Raw genomic sequence first — 22666 nt, 5'->3', positions numbered from 1 at the left:
CTGTTATATCTTCTTCTTGGATTGATTCCTTGATCATTATGTAGTGTCCTTCTTTGTCTCTTGTAATAGTCTTTATTTTAAAGTGTATTTTGTCTGACGTGAGAATTGCTACTCCAGCTTTCTTTTGATTTCCATTTGCATGGAATATCTTTTTCCATCCCCTCACTTTCAGTCTGTATGTGTCCCTAGGTCTGAAGTGGGTCTCTTGTAGACAGCATATGTACAGGTCTTGTTTTTGTATCCATTCAGCCAGTCTATGTCTTTTGGTTGGAGCATTTAATCCAATTATATTTAAGGTAGTTATCGATATGTATGTTCCTATTACCATTTTCTTAATTGTTTTGGGTTTTTAATTGTAAGTCTTTTCCTTCTGTTGTGTTTCCTGCCTAGAGAAGTTCCTTTAGCATTTGTTGTAGAGCTGGTTTGGTTGTGCTGAATTTTCTTACCTTTTGCTTGTCTGTAAAGGTTTTAATTTCTCCATCAAATCTGAATGAGATCCTTGCTGGATAGAGTAATCTTGGTTGTAGGTTTTTCCCTTTCATCACTTTAAATATGTCCCGACACTCCCTTCTGGCTTGCAGAGTTTCTGCTGAAAGATCAGCTGTTAACCTTATGGGGATTCCCTTGTATGTTAATTGTTGCTTTTCCCTTGCTGCTTTTAATATTTTTTCTTTGTTTTTAATTTTTGATAGTTTGATTAATATGTGTCTTGGCGTGTTTCTCCTTGGATTTATCCTGTGTGGGACTCTCTGCGCTTCCTGGACTTGATTGACTATTTCCTTTCTCATGTTAGGGAAATTTTCAACTATAATCTCTTCAAATATTTTCTCAGTCTGTTTTTTTCTCTTCTTCTTCTGGGACCCCTATAATTCGAATGTTCGTGCATTTAATGTTGTCCCAGAGGTCTCTGAGATTGTCCTCAATTCTTTTCATTCTTCTTTCTTTACTCTGCTCTGTGGTAGTTATTTCCACTATTTTATCTTCCAGGTCACTTATCCGTTCTTCTGCCTCAGTTATTCTGCTATTGATTCCTTCTAGAGGATTTTTAATTTCATTTATTGTGGTGTTCATCATTGTTTATTTGCTCTTTAGTTCTTCTGTGTCCTTGTTAAACATTTCTTGTATTTTCTCCATTCTGTTTCCAAGATTTTGGATCATCTTTACTATCATTACTCTGAATTCTTTTTCAGGTAGACTGCCTATTTCCTCTTCATTTGTTTGGTCTGGTGGGTTTTTGCCTTGCTCCTTCCTCTGCTGTGTATTTCTCTATTCCCATTTTGCTTAACTTACTGTGTTTGCAGTCTCCGTTTCGCAGGCTGCAGGTTCGTAGTTCCCGTTGTTTTTGGTGTCTGCTCCCAGTGGGTAAGGTTTGTTCAGTGGGTTCTGTAGGCTTCCTGGCGGAGGGGACTGGTGCCTGTGTTCTTGTGAATGAGACTGGATCTTGTGTTTCTGGTGGGCAGGATGGCGTTCGGTGGTGTGTTTTGGGGTGTCTGTGACCTTATTATGATTTTAGGCAGCCTCTCTGCTAATGGGTGGGGTTGTGTTTCTGTCTTGCTAGTTGTTTGGCATAGGGTGTCCAGCACTGTAGCTTGCTGGTCATTGAGTGGAGCTGGGTCTTAGCATTGAGGTGGAGATCTCTGGGAGAGCTTTCACCATTTGATATTATGTGGGGCCGGGAGGTCTCTGGTGGACCAATGTCCTGAACTCGACTCTCCCACCTCAGAGGCTCAGGCCTGACACCCGACCAGAGCACCAAGACTCTGTCAGCCACATGGCTCAGAAGAAAAGGGAGAAAGAGAAAGAAAGAAAGTAAAAAATAAAGAAAGAAAATAAAGTTATTAAAACAGAAAAAATTTATTAAAAATAAAAAAGTAATTAAAAAAAAAGAAATGAAGAGAGCAACCAAACCAAAAAACAAATCCAATGATAACAAGCACTAAAAACTATACTAAAAAAAAATAATGAAACAAAACGGACAGACAGACCCCTAGGACAAATGGCAAAAGCAAAGCTATACAGACAAAATCACACAAAGAAGCATACACATACACACTCACAAAAAGAGAGAAAGGAAAAAAGAAAAAAAAATATATATATAGGGCTTCCCTGGTGGCACTGCGCATCTGGAGCCTGTGCTCTGCAACAAGAGAGACTGCGACAGTGAAAGGCTTGCGCACTGCGATGAAGAGTGGCCCCCGCTCGCCGCAACTAGAGAAAGCCCTCGCACAGAAACGAAGACCCAACACAGCCCAAAATAAATAAATAAATAAATAAATTTATAAAGATTCAAATATGTTATAATTCCATTTCTTTCAAAAAAAGAAAAAAATATATATATATAATAAAAAAAGGAAGAGAGCAACCAAGTCAATAAATTGCCAATGATAATAAGCTCTAAATACTAAACTAAGATAAACATAAAACCAGAAACAAATTAGATACAGAAAGCAAACCCCAAGTCTACAGTTGCTCCCAAAGTCCACCTCCTCAATTTGGGATGATTCGTTGTCTATTCAGGTATTCCACAGATGCAGGGTACATCACGTTGACTCTGGAGATTTAATCCACTGCTCCTGAGGCTGCACAGAGAAATTTCCCTTTCTCTTCTTTGTGCACACAGCTCCTGGGGTTCAGCTTTGGATTTGGCTCCGCCTCTGTGTGTAGGTCACTTGAGGGCATCTGTTCTTTGCTCAGACAGGACAGGGTTAAAGGAGCAGCTGATTCGGGGGCTCTGGCTCACTCAGGCTGGTGGGGAGGGAGGGGTATGGATGTGGGGTGAGCCTGCGGCGGCAGAGGCCAGTGTGACGTTGCACCAGCCCGAGGCGCGCCGTATGTTCTCCTGGGGAAGTTGTCTGTGGATCCCCGGACCCTGGCAGTGGCGGGCTGCACAGGCTCTCGGGAGGGGAGGTGTGGATAGTGACCTGTGCTTGCACACAGGCCTCTTGGTGGCTGCAGCAGCAGCCTTAACATCTCATGCCCATCTCTGCTGTCCATGCTGATAGCCGCAGCTGGCGCCCATCTCTGGAGCTCGTTTAGGCGGTGCTCTGAATCCCCTCTCCTCGCACACCCTGAAACAATGGTCTCTTGCCTCTTAGGCAGGTCCAGACTTTTTCCCGGACTCCCTCCTGGCTAGCTGTGGCGCACTAGCCCACTTCAGGCTGTGTTCACGCAGCCAACCCCAGTCCTCTCCCTGGGATCCAACCTCCGAAGCCCGAGCCTCAGCTCCCAGCCCCCGCCCACCCCGGCGGGTGAGCAGACAAGCCTCTCGGGCTGGTGAGTGCTGGTTGGCACCGATCCTCTGTGCGGGAATCTCTCCGCTTTGCCCTCTGCACCCGTTGCTGCGCTCTCCTCCATGGCTCTGAAGCTTCCCCCCCGCCACCCCGTCTCCGCCAGTGAAGGGGCTTCCTAGTGTGTGGAAACCTTTCCTCCTTCACAGCTCCCTCCCACTGGTGTCGGTCCCATCCCTATTCTTTTGTCTCTGTTTTTCCTTTTTTCTTTTGCCCTACCCAGGTACATGGGGAGTTTCTTGCCTTTTGGGAAGCCTTAGGTCTTCTGCCAACGTTCAGTAGGTGTTCTGTAGGAGTTGTTCCACATGTAGATGTAGTTTTGATGTATTTGTGGGGAGGAAGGTGATCTCCACATCTTACTCCTCTGCCATCTTGAAGGCGTCCTTCAGCACCCCCCTGTGGTTTATTTCTTAAGCTGGCTATCAGGTATCATGTATTTCTTACATTATGCCTTTTAAAATATTAAAGATTGAATGTATATGAAAATTCTTCATATTTAGTGATAACTTTTTGAAAACATATTTTGAAGATCTTATTATTTAACTTTTTTCCTGACTGGCAGTAAATCTGTCATCTAATGAGATCTTAAAATGGAAACAGGTTACTCAGAAGAGTAATAATATAGTATTGGGGATGTTATTTTTGTTCTTACCTCAAATTTGAAGGCCTTAGGTTTTCCTTATGTTTCTACTTACCTAAACCTCTCTACAGTTTGTTTGGGTTGTTTTTAGGAGACTGTGTGTATCATATAAAACCAGTTATTATAAAAATGCCTTTTCTAAATTAAGGGGTAGTTAGTAACCAAAGTTAGTTTCCAACCAAAACGTTAACTTCCTTACATCAAAACGTTTTAGAGGGAGTGTATATTTTATTTTAATTTAGTTGGTGTGGAAAATTATTATTCTTGAAAGAATACATGTTTCCTCCTTCCATGTGGGTTTTTATAGCAGACTTTAAATTTGAATAACACAGTGATGCTGAATTTTCAGTCTTAAGGGCTCCCTGGCTTACTTAAATTAACTTTTTTTGACAAAGGTGCACGCCCCAAGTTTGGACGCCGACACAGTATGGAAAACATGGAACTTATGAAGTTAACACCAGAAAAGGTTGGCAGTTTTTATTTCTTGAACTGTTATAACAAAATATTTTAGCAACTTTTAATTTAAATAATTTAAATAAGTCTTGTCATATATGGATATCACTTTAACATTTTCCTTTGAAAAGAATCGAGTACAATGCAAAAAGAATGTGTACGGTATGCTGCCATCTGTTTAAGAAAAGTTTTATGCATATATATCCTTTGTAGATGCATAAGACATTTCTGGAAGAATATATAAGAAACTTGCTAGTAACAATTACCTCTGGGAAAAGAATTGCTGTCTGGGTTAAGAGAAACACTTTATATACTATTTTGAACTGTTTGAATATTTTACTATTTTACCATGTACATGCATTACTTTGTTTTTTTAATGAAAAGAAGAACAGGAAAATCAGAAAAGGATTAGGAAGCTTTTTTCAACTAAATAACAGCAACATTATTGGCAAGATTAATGATACATATGATCAAGCTAGTTTTTTTAGTTGCATTTTTGAAAAGCAGTTTTTTTAACTAACAAAGAAATAACTCTGTTCAAGATGCATCTTCTCTAGGTTTTTTTTTAAGTAACAGAGAAGAGACTTTATAATTGGAAAAAGGTTATTGAAGAACAAATCTAGGCTGCTTTCTTCCACCTCCATTTATCTTAATTTTACATTGTTAAGGTATGCTCTTACTCCTTTATGGTGTATTTCTTGAAACACTTTTTATAAAATGTGTTTATTGTAGTAACTTTGGAAACTTCAACAAGGAAATTAAAATTATCAGTAATCCCACCTCCCAGCAGTAACCAAAATTAATGTTTTTGTATTTATTCGTCTTGCATTTTCATATGAATATCATATTATAGATACTATTTTATAAGACATAGTAATATATCAACATCTTTCCATGTAATGAAGTATTCTTCTGCCCTATTATTATAATAGGCATATTATTTTTTAGTATTGACATTTTTTGTGTAAGTAGTCTTCATGACACCAACATCTGATTTGAACTAATATCCAATATTTTTTTATTCCAAACAGTTAGAGTTGGTTTTTTTTGTTTTTGTTTTTTTTGCAGATAAATTGATCTTTATAAAAATTAAAAACTTTTGTTCTTTAAGGGATACCATTGAGAAAGTAAGAATACAACCCACAGGATGGGAGAAAATATCTGTAAATCACATGTCTGATAAGGGACTTGCATTCAGAATATATAAAGAACTCTTACAAGTCAACAATAAAAAATAGGCAAGGAATTTGAATAGGCATTTCTCCACAGATCACATACAAATAGCTAATAAGCCATGGAAATATGTGCAATCACCATTAGCCATCAGAGATAAGCAAATCAAAACCATAAGACACCACTTCATACCTACTAGATTGGCTATGATAAAAAAGACAGATTAAAAACAAGTGTTTGGTGAGGATGTAGAGAAACTGGAAAAGTCATATACTGCTGGTAGGTATAGAAAAGAGTCTGGTGATTCCTCAAATGGTTAAACATAGAGTTGCCATATGATCCAGCAATTCCTCCCAGCCAAGAGAAATAAAAACATACATCCACACAAAAACTTGTACATGAATGTTTATATAGCAGTATTTTTCATAATAGCCAAAATGTGGAGACAGCCCAAATGTCCACTAACTGATGAATGGACAAATCTATTTATTAATAGATAATAAAATCTGACTTATGTAGATAGTGGAATATTATTTGTCAGTAAAATGTAAAATGTAATGAAGTGCTGATCTATGCTATAACATAGATGAAAGTCAAAAGCATTATCCCCAGTAAAAGAAGTCAGTCACAATAGACCACCTGTTGTATATGAAACAATGTTAGGCAAATTTTGGAGACAAATATGTTAATGGTTGCCTAAGGCTGGGGTGTCTGGGATGAGGGTACAGGGTTTTTTTTAAATTAATGGTACAGGGTTTCTTTTTTGAATGATGAAAATGGACTGAAGTTACATTATTATGACAGCTGTGCAACTGTGGATGTCCTAAAATTAATATAAAAAATTCATTGAATAGTTACAGAGTTTTTAAAAAACGTCTGGTTAACTTCTGAAGGGCTTTATGATTCCCTCCATATATTTACCTCTTATATTGGTGAGTGGTTCTCAAATCCTTAAATCTATAGATTATTTTTTAAAAAAAGACAGAACACAAAAAACTTAAGTCAATTTAGATCTCCTTTGTTTTTCTAGTAGGTAGGAAACTAGTAATAAACAGCAAAATTAATTTGGTGCATCTGTATTGGTACCAACAGTAAATTCCATGAGAAGCTGACCAGATTCAACCCTGTTATTTTCCAAGAGCCTAATGATGATAAAGCTTTATGTCTAATTTAAAATATGTTTAAGTGGAATTAGTTGTTTGTGATTATTTTTTACCTCATAATAAATATTTATTTATTTGTTTTATTTTTGGCTGCCTTGGGTCTTAGTTGAGGCATATGGGCTCCTCGTTGTGGCGCGTGGGCTCTCTAGTTGTGGCCTGTGTGCTCAGTAGTTGCAGCGTGCGGGCTCAGTTGCCCTGCGGCATGTGGGATCTTAGTTCCCTGACCAGGGATCAAACCTGCGTCCCCTGCATTGGAAGATGGATTCTTAACCACTGAACCAACAGGGAAGTCCCTAACTTCCTGTTTGGAAGTCATAATAAAGTCAAAGAGTTCAGTACAATTTTATCAACAAAAGATTACTACTGCTGTGTAAGTTTTAGATGTTATTTTTTAGGGTTATAAATTCTACGTACATCCAAAATTTCCAGTTGTAACAGATTTCTAAGTAACTCATATCAAGAATAAAACTTTGGCTTCTTCTCTGACCATTTAAATTTTATTTTTATGGACTTTTTGCAAACTTTGTTTTCTTTTCTTAGGTTTTTAAAAACCTCCATTTTAATATTTTGATAATGAGAAATCCATAACACACATTCAGTACAAGCTGTTGAAAACAGTGAGTTAGGGACTTTCCTAGTGGCGCGGTGGTTAACAATCCGCCTGCCAATGCAGGGAACATGGGTTTGAGCCCTGGTCTGGGAAGATCCCACATGCCACAGAGCAACTAAGCCTGTGCGCCACAACTACTGAGCCTGCGCTCTAGAGCCCATGTGCCACAACTGCTGAGCCCGCATGCCACAACTACTGAAGCGTGTACCTAGAGCCCATGCTCCGCAACAAGAGCAGCCACCGCAATGAGAAGCTCGCGCACCACAATGAAGAATAGCCCCTGCTCGCTGCAACTAGACCCGCACACAGCAACGAAGACCCAATGCAGCCAAAGATAATTAATTAATTAATTTAAAAAGAAAACAGTGAGATATACTGGCAAAAAGGAATTTATTAAGAGATCTAAGCCACTCACCCCCCTCCCCACCCCCAATTACTAAATGGCAGGTTATATATAGCTTTGGTGTTCTTTTTTTCATGTCCTGCTTTCCATTTATAATTTTGTAGGTACAAAACTGGAACAGTGACATTCTTGCTAAACAAAAACCTCTTATTGCCAAACCTTCTGCAAAGCTCCTCTTTGTCAACAGATTGAAGGGGAAAAAATACAAAACTAATTCCTCCACTAAAGTTCTCCAAGATGCCAGTAATTCCATTGATCACCAAATTTCAAATTCTCAAAGGGTATGTTTAAAATAAGTTTTTGAGTATTGTGTTTTGAGTTTTTTATACTCATACTGGATTTTTGTAATATATTTTTAGATATTCAGTATAAAATATCTTTGTTATTCAAAGAAGTCTTCTGTATTTTCCTGTCTTTTCTGTGTTCTTCAAAGCTAGAAACTATAATTACTCCATTCATAGATAAGTTGCTCCACTACTTTGGGCAGTAATTAATTTCTTTGTGTTTTAAGTCACTGTTGTTTGCAAAAATACTACCTTCATTTCACCAGTGTCTCCCAGTGAAAACATCCTCCACTTAGCCTAGAAGTCAGAACAAATTAAATTCAGATGTTCAAGGAGTTTTAAATACTAATTTAAAATGAAGAATGTCTGCATGCATCAATTTCTATTTATTTCTATTGTTAAAATTATACAGTTAAAAACGATTTTGTTGAAAAGTGAGCATAGAAATCAGATTATTAAATATAAAAAAATATTTAGAAGTTGAAAAATACCATGGGTTTACTGGTAAGTATCAGGGGTATCTCTAGCTACCCTACACTCTGATAAAAAGATCAAAATAAATTACAAAGAAGATACTTCAAATTATCAAGCCCATTTTTCAAGCAGTTGAGAACCTTCAAAAAAATTGTTAGCCTTTTATTTTTTAACAGAAATTTCTATTGGTCCTGTTGTCAGCATTTTTTTTTTTTTTTGTATCTGCACCCTTGTAGTGTCCTTTGCCTTGGTTTTTATCAGTTTTTTACATGTTTCTTACACATGTATGACTAACAAAAGGAAACATTATGGGGTATATAAAAATGGTCCAGGAATATTTTTGTAGATCTGGAAGGCATATCTTTGTTCAAGGTTTGAGGTCTTAACTAAGCCCACTTAGCCCAACCAAAAATGTCTGTATTTTTGGAGCCTGTCTTTTGATATTCAGAATTTTAAATTAGAGGCTTTTTGCCCCTAGAAAAAAGTCTTTTTGTTAGTGATTAAGGCAGTTGACTATAGCTTATGTACATACTTATTCCCAAACCTCAAGCTTGACATGTTAAAAATTGTGCTGTCTCAAGCCCTCCTGTTTTCCTTACTTCAATTAAAGGGATACCATGTATACTACACTGTCACCCAAGCTAGGAACACGGGTGTCATTCTAGACTCCCTCTCCTTCATTGACCACATCCAGTTAATCCCTATATCACTCAGATCTGCCCTGACCACCCTCCCCCCACCTTTAAAAAAAATCTCTGCTACTATGTCTTAGTTCTTAAATGTACTGCTTTATCTCTTACCCAGATTTCTGGAATAGGCACCTGAACTGACCCCTTTCCTTGCTTTATTAACCCTTGCAATCAATTGGAACGGCCAGTTCTGTTTCTGTACAAAACCGCTTAAAATTGGCTATTACCAGTGTTTCTCTTACGTCACATAGGATAAGTCTTAACTTGTTAGCATGTCATACAGAGGTCCTTGTGTTGGCCTCGTCTTCCCCTCCCCTTTTCACCACCCCTGCGTACCCTTCAGTTCATTATCCCCTAAACACTACAAAGCTTTGGAATTGCGTATTAATCAGTGTGAAACATCTCTACCCTGCAAATGCTTATTCACTCTCCAGGAACCGACTCAAATATCACATAAGTTTCTGCTGTTCCACTTAAGAATTAGTTACACCCTTCTCCCAAGGCTCATAACAGTTTGTATATATGTACTTCTATTATAATACTATCATTATGAAAAGTAAAATAATTACTTTTATTAAACATTAGTTATTTTAGTTTTGAAGCTTTCCAAATAAAGTATAACTGGTAGCCCTCTGTCTCAAATATTCATTTATTTGAAGTTTATATTTTTTCAGAATCTTCAAATCTTTAAATACAGTAAAAGACCTTAGAAATCACTATGCCAGGAAAATATACATGCTTTCTTAGTTTATCAGTTCTTAGAAAGATTAGTTTACTTAAATTCTGTTGTAGAATCTTAGAACTGAACTTTGAACCTGGGGTACATGCCTGTATCACTGATATTTGCATAATTCATTCAGTATCTGTAGCAGTTCCCCTAAGTCTGAGGTACATTTATTTAGCTTTAGGAATACAAGGATTAAAAAATAACTAGAAATGCTTTTTGTTAGTTGGATTGAAATAACTTTTTATTACCAAGTGGTTGGCATCTTGTATAAAGAAAATGTCAATTTTTTATTTTTAATCTTCATCGTTTACCATTCGCATTTGAGGTATATATGATAGTGTTTCACTGATGATCTAAGGATAATGCTGAAATATTTAGATTTTCTCTCAATATTTTAGAAAATCAGTGCAGATACTATTGGAGATGAAGGGTTCTTTGACCTATTGAGCCGATTTCAAAGCAATCGGATAGACGATCAGAGGTGCTGCTTAAAAGAACAGAACTCCGGATCAGCTTCAACAGCAGCTTCTGCCACTCCCCCCAGAATGATGCTAGAAAGTAAGCTATCTATCTGTGCTTCTCCTGCGATTTGAATAGTTCCCTTTGATATTCTTGTGATTTATTTCTGAGAATTTAGGAGGTACAGTAAAGGAGCCTGAATCAAGGTATATCTGAAACGCTGGTATTTGTACAGTTTCAAACAAGGTTTTGTTTCAATTCCCCTAAGTTTATCTGTATTTCTAGCCCAGTGCACTTTCTACTAACTATATCATACTGCCTCCCAAGTTTCCTAGGGGTTGGGTAAAAAAATCTAACTTTAAAAAAATAAAAATAATGAGGAAAAAATTATAGTTATACATACCTTATGATTACATGTAAAATGCAGATACTTCATATGTGGATTAAAAAAGAAAAGCCAAGACAGACTGAAGAGGAACCTATGGCTATGGCTGAAGCTAAGGCTTGCCTGAGCCTTCGAAAGATCTAAAATAGGTTACTTAAAATTTTCTATTTCAGCTACCAAAAGACTTCCTCCCCCATAGACCAAGACTTGCCAGCAGCACTTAACTCTAAGTTTAGTTAGTTAGCTGAATGTCCTATCCAGGGCATGGGATAAAAATACTGTCCATTCATCCTGGTCTAAGAAAGTATGTGAGAAAAACAATTTAGTTACCTTCTGAAATCTAGCCCCGTATCTTATAAAGTTACATATTGGGTGGCATTAGATAAAGGGAAATATAGTCAAGTCCGAATTACCTCCAAGTGGACCATCTGAAGTACTCTGGGATTCATTCTTCCCTCCCCACCCATCTAGTCTGGCCCCAGCCTATCAGTGACTCTCAGTGACAGACCTAAAGCAGGAGGGCAGAAAGGGTGTTGGGAGTGAATAAGGCAGAAAGAAATTGTATGTATATAATAAATATGCTTAAATAACTTTATTATTTTTGGATTTCTTTTCCTCTATTCATAGCACCATCTGTTTCCATGGTGTCCCCCAACACAGATGAGTTTTTAGACCTTCTTGCCAGCTCACAGAGCCGCCGTTTGGATGATCAGAGAGCCAGTTTCAGTAATTTGCCCGGGCTTCGTCTGACACAAAACAACAATCAGTCAGTACTTGGCCACCTGATGACTAATGACAACAAAGAAGCTGATGAAGACTTCTTTGACATCCTTGTAAAATGTCAAGTATGTCTGCATATTTTTGTCATTCCGTATATATAGCTCAGATGTTGTTGAGAGCTTTGGCAGTATTATGATTCTAAATTGGGAAAAGCTCATTTTGTATTAGAAAGGCAGTAAGTTGATTATTCAGGGGTCCATCAGACACTGTAGCTTCCTTATGATCGCCTCTTAGTTTGTGTTCCTTTTGGCTGGTGAGGTGGGATGTTGCTGGTGACTCCCTCTGAGCTGTAGTAGAGACTACAGGAAGAGCCCCTCTTCTGAATTTTAGGACTAGCATCAGGAGCAACCAGTGATTAACATGGAGAGAGTCTAGCTGGGGCCCTTTCTAGACAGTTTACCATTTGGGAGAAATGTATATATTGAGATAGCTTTCATATTTTAGCTGTTTTAATAATTATTAACCAAAGTGGTTAAGAAATATCTCAAATGGCTTGGACAGGACCATGAGAAAAATAATGCTTATTTTCACTAAAAAGAGACATTTCCTGTGCCTAACCCTAGTTCTGTGTTCTATGTCTCAGTTTTCTCATTCATAAAAAGATGAGATGATGATCTCTCATTCATTCAATCAAAATATTACCAAACACCTTTTATGTTCTGGGCACTATTCTAGATATTGGGGATACACTGCTTTTTAAAGGATCCTACATTTTAGCGGGAGAGACATTGAATAAGAGTGTGTGTGTGTATAGATACATAGATAGGTAGTATATGTCAGGTACTGATACTTGCTATAAAGAAAATTAAAGCAAGATAGATAAAGAGGTAATGGGTAACCAGGGGTGGTGGTGGTGGTGGTTGATGGAGTGTCTGTTTTAGACGTGGTGGTTAGGCAAGACCTTTCTGGGTTGACACTTGAACACAGACCTGAATGAGGTAAAGCAGTCAGCCATGTGCATATTTACTGGAAGAGCGTTCCACGCAGAGACAGCAAGTCCCCTCTTGGATATAGAAGCTTAGCAGGTTCAAGGAATGGCAAGGTGGCCAGTGTAGTGTGACTGGTGTAGAGTGAGTAAAGGGTAGAGGAAAGTGCTACAGGATGAGGATGGAGAAGTGATCAGTGCGTAGATCATATAGGCTCTTGTAGGCCATGATGAGGTCTTGTGTTCCAGATGTGATAGGAAGACATTGGAGGGTTCTGGGAGATCATCCTGACCATAGATGAAAGAATGTAGTGGCAAAGGGTGTTTGTTTGTTAGTAGGAAAACCAGCTAGGAAACTAATGTGGTAATAAGGCAAAAAATATTGGTGACTTGGACTAGCATGGTGGGAGCAGTGATGGTAAGTGGTCAGAATAGGGATATTAACTTGAAATTATGGTTGGTTGGCAAGACCTGTTAATAAACTGGATGGAGGGTATGAGAAAGAGAATCAAGGATGATTCCTACCTTCTTGGCTTGAATAACTGAGTAAATGGATGGTACCATTTACTGAAATGGAGAAGACCAGAGGAGAGACAGGTCTGGGGAGAAAAGCAAGAGTTTTACTTTAGATATGTAAATGTGGGAAACCTAATTAGACATTCAAGTGGAATAGGCACTATTAAAATAAAAACCTGGAGCCCCAGAGAGAAGTAACTTTAGGAGTCATCAGCATATAGCTGGTATTAAAGCCCTGGGAAAGAGATTACCTAAAGAATAGATAAGGAAATAGGAAGACTAAGCCCTGGGCACTGGAAAACCACTAACTGGATAAAGGAAGATGAACCACTGAAGCAGGAAATCAGCCAGAGATTTGGAAGAAACTTGGAGAGTGTGGTAGAAGCCAAGTGAAGAAAGTGTTTAAGGAATGTTCATCTGTGTCAGATGCTGCTAAGAAGCTAAGTAAGATGATGGCTGAGCCTACTAGATACAGCAACATTTATAATTGTGAAAGATACTGTTTTAGTGGCATGACGGGGCAAAGGACCGAGTGGGTTGAGAAAATGGGAAATGTAAAAGGGGAGATAGATAGTACACAGAAAAAAAGGAAGGCAAAGAAATGAATCATTAGTTGGAGGGGGTTATAGGATATAGGTGGGTTTTTTCTTATTTTGAGAGTTAATATACAGCATGTCTGCTGATGGAATGATCACATAGAGAGGGGAACCAGTGATGCAGAAGAGTATAGGATAAAGAACAGTTTTTGCATAGGTGAGAAGGAAAACAGAGTATATGTGTACAGATTTGGAGGTAGAAGCAAGTAGGAATTATCTCTGGTTGCTTTTATTTTCTTAGCAAAGTAAGAAGTAGAGCTATTTAAGGCAGAAGACCTAAACAGACATTTCTCCAAAGAAGACATACAGAGGCCAAGAGGCACAAGAAAAGATACTCAACATGGCTAATTATTAGAGAAATGCAAATCAAAACTACAGTGAGGTATTGCCTCACACAGGTCAGAATCCCATCATCAAAGAAAGAGTCTACAAATAATAAATACTAGAGAGGGTGTGGAGAAAAGGGAACCCTCCTACGCTGTTGGTAGGAATGTAAATTGGTAAAGCCACTATGGAGAACAGTATGGAGGTTCCTTAAAAAACTGAAAATAGGACTTCCCTGGTGGCACAGTGGTTAAGAATCCGCCTGTCAATGCAGGGGACACGGGTTCGATCCCTGGTCCATGAAGATCCCACATGCCGCAGAGCAACTAAGCCCGTGTGCCACAACTACTGAGCCTGCGCTCTAGAGCCCATGAGCCACAACTACTGAGCCCACGCGCCACAGCTAATGAAGCCTGCGTGCTGCAACTAGTAGCACAGCTACTAGAGCCCACGTGCTGCAACTACTGAAGCCTGCGCACCTAGAACCCATGGTCCTCAATAAGAGAAGCCACCACAATGAGAAGCCCACGCACCACAACGAAGAGTTAGCCCCCGCTCGCCACAACTAGAGAAAGCCCGATGCAGCAATGAAGACCTGACACAGCCAAAAAAAAAAAAAAGACAATTCAATTCAAAAATGGGCAAAGAGGCACAACACTGTAAACCAACTAACTTCAATTAAAACAAACAAAAAACAAAAAACTAAAAATAGAGTTACCCTATTATCCTGCAATTCCACTCCTGGGCATATATCTGGAGAAAACTCTAATTTGAAAAGATACATGCACCCCTACGTTCATAGCAGCACCATTTACAACAGCCAAGACATGGAAACAACCTAAATGTCCATTGACTGACAGATGAATGGATAAAGAAGATGTGGTACATAAATACAATGGAATACTACTCAGCCATAAAAAAGAATGGAATAATGCCATTTGAAGCAACATGGATGGACCTGGAGATTATCATACTAAGTGAAGTAAGTCAGAGAAAGACAAATACCATATGATATCACTTATATGTGGAATCTAAAACGTGATACAAATGAACTTATCTATGAAACAGAAACAGACTCACAGACATAGAAAACAAATTTATGGTTACCAAGGGGGGGAAAGGGGACAGGGGGAGGGATAAATTAGGAATTTGGAATTAACATATACACACTACTATATATAAAATAGATAACCAACAAGGTTCTACTGTATAGCAGTGAACTGTATTCAATATATTGTAATAAACCATAATGGAAAAAAATATGAAAAAGAAAATATGTATAACTGAATCACTTTGCTGTACACCAGAAACTAACACAACATTGTAAATCAACTATACTTAATTTAAAAAAAAAAAAAAAAAAGAAATAGAGGGACTTCCTTGGTGGTCCAGTGGTTAAGAATCTGCCTTCCAATGCAGGGGATGCGGGTTCGATCCCTGGTTGGGGAACAAAGATCCCACATGCCAAGGGGCAACTAAGCCCACATGCCAGAACTAGAGAGCCCATGTGCAACTACAGTGCCCACGCGCTGCCACAACTAGAGAGAAGCCTGCACACTGCAACAAAAGATCCTGCGTGCTGCAACTAAGACCTGACGCGGCCAAAAGAATAAATAAATAAATGAATGAATGAATGAGTGAATGAATGAAAAATAGAGCCATTTAGCAGAGATTGAGGTTGGAGCACGGTAATTATGAAAAAAAAAGGAAGTGGCATATAGTTGACTTGGAGAAACTAAAAGCATGCTGACCAGGGAAAATAGGGTTGCTGAGCTGTGCTGAGGTTCACAGTCATGGAACTAAGGCTGGTCAGTGCAGTTGTATATTTTCTCCAGTCATAACCAGCTGCTTAAGGAGGCAGAGAGATAGATTTAATCAAGCTTTGTATTGCCAGGAGAATAGGATAGAGGGGGAGAGCAATGTCAGGAAGTGCTTTTAGTAACAGATTTTGGAACCTGGACTGTGTCTAAGAAGGGACGTAAGGGAAAGTGTGAAAGTGAAAAGTGGCAGTGGTCTCAGTGGATTCAAGAAATGCTGAAGTTACTTACCTAATAACACACCATCAACATATATAAAACAAAAATTGACAGAACTGAAGGGAGAAATGGAGTTTTTACAATAATAGTTGAAGACTTCAATCCCCACTCTCATTATTGGGTAGGACAACCAAGCAGAAGATAAGAAAGAAAACAGAGGACAACAACACGATAAACCAACTACATCTAACAGATTGGAATAATACACAACAGAACAGAATACACATTCTTACATGTATATGAGACACTCTCCAGGACAGACCATACGTTAGGCCACAAATTAAGTCTCAACAGATATCTTAAGATATCATACAAAGTATCTTCCCCAACCAAAATAGGATGAAGTTAGAAGCAACAGAAGGAAAAATTGGAAAATTCACAAATTTGTAGAAGTTAAGTTAAACAACCAGTGGGTCAAAGAAGAAATTAAAAGGGAAATTAGAAAATACCTAGGGACTTCCCTAGTGATCCAGTGGGTAAAACTCCACACTCACAATGCAGGGGGCCTGGGTTCGATCTCTGATCAGGGAACTAGATCCCCCCATGCATGCTGCAACTAAGTGTCCACGTGATGCAACTAAGAAGTCCACATGCCACAACTAAGAGCCCATCAGCACAAAACCAAGTGTCCACATGATACAACTAAAGATCCCGCATGCCACGAGGAAGATCCTGTGTGCCGCAACTAAGACACAGTGCAGCCTAAATAAATAAATATTAAAAAAAAAAAAAAACCTAGAGACTAATGAAAATGAAAACACAATTTACCAAAACTTATGGGATGCAGTGAAGGTGGTGCTCAGGAAAATTTATAGCTGTAAATGCTTACATTAAAAAAGAAAGATCTCAGATCAACAGCCTAACTTTACAACTTAAGGAACTAGAAAAAGAACAACAAACTAAGCTTAAAACTAGCAGAAGGAAGGAATAATAAAGATTAGAGCAGAGACAGATACAACAGAGAACAGGAAAAAACAGAAAATCAACAAAATCTTTGAAAAGATTAACAAAATTGACAAACTGTTAGCTATACTAAGAAAAAGAGAAGGTTCAAATTACTAAAATTAGAAATGAAAGCAGGGACATTACTACTGATTCTGCAGAAATAAAAAGAATTATAGGAGAATGGTATGAATGACTGTATGCCAACAAGTTGGATAATCTAGATGAAATGGGCAAATAACTAGAAACATAAAACCAAGACTGAACCATGAAGAAATAGAAAATAGATCCATAATTCATAAGGAGATTGTATCAGTAATTAAAAACCTCCTGACAAAAGAAAAGCCCTGGACTTGATGGCTTCACGGGTGAATTCTACCAAATATTTAAAGAACACCAATTCCAAAAATTGAAGAAAAGGGAACATTTCCTATTCCTAAGTCATTCTATGAGGCAAATATTGCCCTGATACCAAAGCCAGTTAAGACTTTATAAGAAAACTACAGACCAATATCCTTTTTGAATATAGATGCAAAAATTAGCAACAAAATACTAGCAACCAGAAGCCAGTGGCATATTAAAAGGATTATATGCCATAACCTGATGGGATTTATTCCTGGAATGCAAAGATGGTTCAACATGTGGAAATCAATCAATGTAATATACCACATTAATAGAATGAAGGAAAAAAACACAATCATCTCAGTTGATGCAGAAAAGTCACTTGACAAAATTCAACACATCTTCATGATAAAAAACAAACTAGGAATAGTAGGAAACTACCATGACATAATAAAAATCATTTATGAACCACATACACAGCTATCATCATACTCAGTGATAAAAGACTGAAAGCTTTTAAGATCAGGAACAAGACATGGATGCCCACTTTGCCACTTATATTCAACATAGTACTGGAAGTTCTAGCCAGTTTGGCAAGGAAAAGAAACAGAAGGCAGCCAAATTGGAAAAGAAGTAAAATGATCTGTTTGGAGATGACAGGGTCTTATATGTAGAAAATCCTAAAGATTTCACCAAAAATCTATTAGAACTAAGAAGGAAAGTTACAAGATCAACATCCAAAATCAGTTGCATTTCTATACACTAATAATGAACAGTCCAAAAAGGAAATTAAGAAAACAGTTCCACTTACAATAGCATCAAAGAGAATAAAATACTTAGGAATTAACCAAGAAGGTGAAAGACTTGTACAGTGAAAACTACAAAATATTTCTGAAAGAAATTAAATATGACGTAAGTCCCTCCCACTGGAAGACTTAAGATTGTTAAAAAGTCAATACTGTTTTGACACCTGACATAATCCCATCACTCCTCATTTGTGGGATAGTGTGAAGGAATGGTCAGACCAGTATACTGGTCTGACAGTTATTTAATAAAATGAAAATTTTTTTTTAAAAGTCAGTACCACCCAGAGTGTGATCTACATATTTAATGCAATCCCTATCAAAAATTTCAGTGATGCTTTTTTACAAAAATTTTAAAATCCATCCTAAAATTCATATGGAATCTCAAGGAAACCCAAATAGCCAAAACAATCTTGAACAAGAAAAACAAAGTTGGAGGAGTCACACTTCCTGATTTCAAAATTTATCACAAAGCTATAGTAATCAAAACAGTGTGATACCAGCATAATGAGACCCAATGGAATTGAATAGACAGCCCAGAAATAAACACTCTCATACTGTCAAACAATTTTCAACAAGGGTGACAAGACCATTCAATGTGGAAGGAAGTCTTATCAACAGTTGATGCTGGGAAAACAGGATATCCACATAAAAAAGAATTAAGTTGGACCTTTACCTAATACCATATACAAAAATTAACTCAAAGTGGATCAAAGACCTAAATATAAGTGCTAAAAAACTATAAAGCTCTTAGAAGAAAACGTAAGGGGAAAGCTTCATGACTTTGGATTTGGCTATGGTTTCTGGGTTATGACACCAAAGGCACAGGCAACAAAAGAAAAAAAAGACAAATTGGACTTCATGAAAACTTAAAACTTTTATGGATCAAAGGGCACCATCAACAAAGCAAAAAGGCAACCCACAGAAAATATGTGCAAATCATATAACATAAAGATTAATCTAGAGTATAGAGAACTCCAAAAGCTCAACAAAAAACCTGATTGAAAAGTGGGCAAAGAACCCAAATAGATATTCCTCCAAAGAAGATATACAAATGGCCAATAATTATAGGAAATGATGCTTGATGTCAGAAATCATTAGATAAATGCAGATCAAAACCACAATGAGGGACTTCCCTGGTGGCGCAGTGGATAAGACTCCATGCTCCCAATGCAGGGGGCCCGGTTCGATCCCTGGTCAGGGAACTAGATCCCCCATGCATGCCGCAACTAAGACCTGGTGCAACCGAATTTAAAAAAAAAAAACCCCACAGTGAGATACCACCTCACGCCCATTAAGATGGCTATCAAAACAAACCAAAAAATGCAGAAAATAGCAAATGCTGGTGTGGATATGGAGAAATTGGAACCCTTGTGCACTGCAGGTGGGAATATAAAATGGTGCAGCTGCTATGGAAAACGGTATGGCAGTTCCTCAAAAAGTTAAAAACAGAATTATCATACGCAGTCCCACTTCTGGGTATGATTGAAAGCAGGGACATGAACAGATATTTGTACACCCATATTCATAGCAGCATTATTCACAACAGCCAAAAGGTGGAAGCAACCCAAGTGTCCATCAGCAGATGAATGCATAAACAAAATGTGGTGTACATACACAGTAGAATATTTTCAGCCTTAAAAACATGCTGCAACATGGATGCTGAGAAATATGCAGTCACAAGAGGACAAATACTCTGATGCCACTCATGTGAGCTAGTTAGAGCAGTCCAATTAACAGTGACAAGGTAGAATGGTGGTTGCAGAGGCTGGAGAGAGGGGAGAATGGGGAGTTGTTGTTTAATAGGTTTAGAGTTTGTCTTGCAAGATGAAAAAAGTTCTGGAGATGGATGGTGGTAATGATTGCACAACAATATGAACGTACCTGATACTGAACTGTACACTTAAAAATGGTTAAAATGGTAAATTTTATATTTATTTTACCTCAGTTTTTTTAAAAATGGTTTACTGGGGGTAGTACTGGGGAGCCTGATCTGGAAAAATAGGAGTCCGTGGTCAACATGAGATATTTTAAAATCATGATTTCAAAGACGGTGCAGTTATTGAGAATGACTGTGTCTGGCCTCTGACCATGGGAGCTAATGGATAAGGCAGAGGGCAAGGATGAAACACCAGAAGAGGGGAGGTCTAGGAACCGAAGCGCCTGAGTGTTGGATAAACTTAGAGGACAGTGAAAGGACCACAAATCGTGACGGGAGAGATGATGAAGAGTGAACCAGGTGTGTGTGGAGGGTGGGATGGCGCTGACTAGGAATCCGGGCGGCCACGGCACCCTCACGGGGCGGCGGGGTTAAACACTCGGGCGTGTTAGTGCACAGCGCCTAGCAACACGGGGCACTCCGATGTCAGCCATCACATTCCTACTCATATTCTTGAGTTACAATACCAGACACTGTCCTGTAGACTTTTAAGTGCTTTCATTTGATCAAAAACATTTCTAACGTACTTCTAAAATAAGAATCGTAAGTCAGAACTTGAAGGAAAAATTCACTCTGGGTTATTTATTTCCTTAACAGATTTTATTGCCTAAGACGAGGGTAGGCAAACTTTTTCTGTAAAGGGCCAGAGAGAAAATATTTTAGGCTTTTCGGGGCCCTATGGCCTTTGTTGCAACTGCTCAACTCTGCCCTTGTAGCAGGCAAACAGCCATACACAGTTCATAAACAAACAAGCGTGGTATTGAAAGTACTGTTTACAAAAACAGTGGGCAGTGGGTTATAGTTTGCTGACCCTTGGCCGAAGACAGTATTTATAAGGTAGTGATGTAGGGTTTTTGAACCTCACATGATATTCCTAAGGATTTGGTACGTTGTATTTGGTGATGCCTATTACGGTAAGATTATAATCTTGAACTGTTATCTCGGACACAGGTGACCTTGCATCTTAACTAATCTTACCAAAGCCATGAAGCTATGGCTTCATAATACTTGTTATACACAATACTTGTTATGCTCTGATTATATAAGTCATTTCAAAGAAAAGATCTTACTAGGTTTCAGGTCTAAAGATTGAGTAAATTTCTAAGAGGCAGTAAACGTTTAAAGCTACATTTTCTTGTTGTGAATGACAGACATAACATACCTAGGTGCTCTCCTTCCCTGCAGTATTTGTATTTTAATCTCTTTCTTGTAAATTTTTAGGGATCCAGATTAGATGATCAAAGATGTGCTCCACCCCCTGCTGCCACAAAGGGACCAACAGTACCAGATGAGGACTTTTTTAGCCTTATTTTACGGTCTCAAGCAAAAAGAATGGATGAACAGAGAGTTCTTTTACAAAGAGATCGAAACAGAGACACTGAATTTGGGCCGAAGGACCTTTTACAGAGTAATGCTCTGTTGGAACTTGAAAATTCAGGAAAAAAATAAGCAAACCACTAGTATACTATGAGTATCTTTTTTAAAGCGACCTTATTTCCTTTCAGAACACTGCAGGAAAATTCAATCTATTACTTTTTTCCTTCAAAGGAGAAATTATAGCACTGTACTGCAGCTTAAAATGTTTTTAGCATGATGTAAATATTTAACCTTTGATAGCATAGTATTAATTAACATTCCTCTGGACACTCGTTTCAGGGTAGAAGTGTCGTAAAAGGTGCTTCATCAACTTTTGTGATTACTGCTTGGGATTATGTTCTTCAGCAACTTGTTAGATTCCTTTACCTAGTATTTGTAAAGTAGGAAGTTAAATGAATCTAGCCTAGGATTTAATCCTCTTGCTGAGGTAGATTTTTTTTTTTTACTCTTAATTGACAATGGCTCTTTTTTATACCGATGTAGTGAGAAATTATGCTATTTCATAAAAATAATATACTTGACCAATGTGTAAAAAATTATTATAGTCTATTAAAAAATCTAGATTTTTTTTTTCCACTAAGAAAATCTCTATTTTCAATATAATTTTAGGCCAAAACCATTATAAAAGAAACTCTTAAAAATAAACTTCTTTAGCATGTTTTGGCCTCTGTAATTTTTTAAATAACTAATTTTTATATATATACATATATAAGTACAGATATGTATATATGTACATTTTGTGTGTGTGTATATATATGTATATAAAATGGTTTAAAATTGCATGTTCTGTTGCAAAATACTGTTGTAAAACTTTTTAGGACCTAATGTCAGTCCAAAACCCTCATGTGACTCTGTCAAGAACCTAGGTCACAAAAATTAAGTACAAAAGACGTAGGTTAAGCCCTCAGTTGTCATTAAGCCTCTTCCCTCCTCTTCCCAGAAACTGAAGGTGGTTTACAAGGGGACATAATACAACATAAGTTTAGCAAAAGCAAGTCAACAAGGATGGGACAGAGCTGGGCCTGGACTAAGGCTGAATTGCATAATACAAATGCCCATACCTGGGAACAAGTTGGCAACTCATTCACCTCTGGTTGCTTCTGATTCTACACAGCTGGGATGGGATCTAGGGATCTAGGCCTTTCTTTGTTCTTTCTAAAAATCCTCCAGGCGATTTTTATGGGCAGTGAAAAGCACTTCTACCAATAGCCAATGTTTTAAAAAATGAGAAGAAAGATAGTTACACAATCTGGACTCACATTAAGGGCTCAGAGGAAAAAAAAAGATTACTCTTTGTTCTGAGATCAGACACAAATTTTGTCAAAAGTACTAACACCTG

At 37.9% G+C, this 22666-nt stretch overlaps 1 protein-coding gene across 1 annotated transcript in view; it reads left to right on the top strand.

Annotated features, from left to right (window-relative positions):
• The window catches only part of GPSM2 (G protein signaling modulator 2), a 49342-nt gene extending 27908 nt beyond the window's left edge, over window positions 1–21434 (top strand). Inside the window, exons 10-14 of the mRNA XM_061186233.1 lie at window positions 4323–4393; window positions 7834–8010; window positions 10302–10461; window positions 11375–11592; window positions 21172–21434. Of these exons, the coding sequence (XP_061042216.1) occupies window positions 4323–4393; window positions 7834–8010; window positions 10302–10461; window positions 11375–11592; window positions 21172–21399 (854 nt within the window). The 3' untranslated portion in view covers window positions 21400–21434. The remainder of the gene's footprint in view (window positions 1–4322; window positions 4394–7833; window positions 8011–10301; window positions 10462–11374; window positions 11593–21171) is intronic.
• The last annotated feature ends 1232 nt before the right edge of the window (window positions 21435–22666 follow it).

The sequence above is a fragment of the Eubalaena glacialis genome, chromosome 3, assembly GCF_028564815.1.
Source record: "Eubalaena glacialis isolate mEubGla1 chromosome 3, mEubGla1.1.hap2.+ XY, whole genome shotgun sequence".
Taxonomy (NCBI): Eukaryota; Metazoa; Chordata; class Mammalia; order Artiodactyla; family Balaenidae; genus Eubalaena; species Eubalaena glacialis.
The sequence above is the reverse complement of the archived record's forward strand: the minus strand, read 5'-3'. Positions and strand labels throughout refer to the sequence as shown.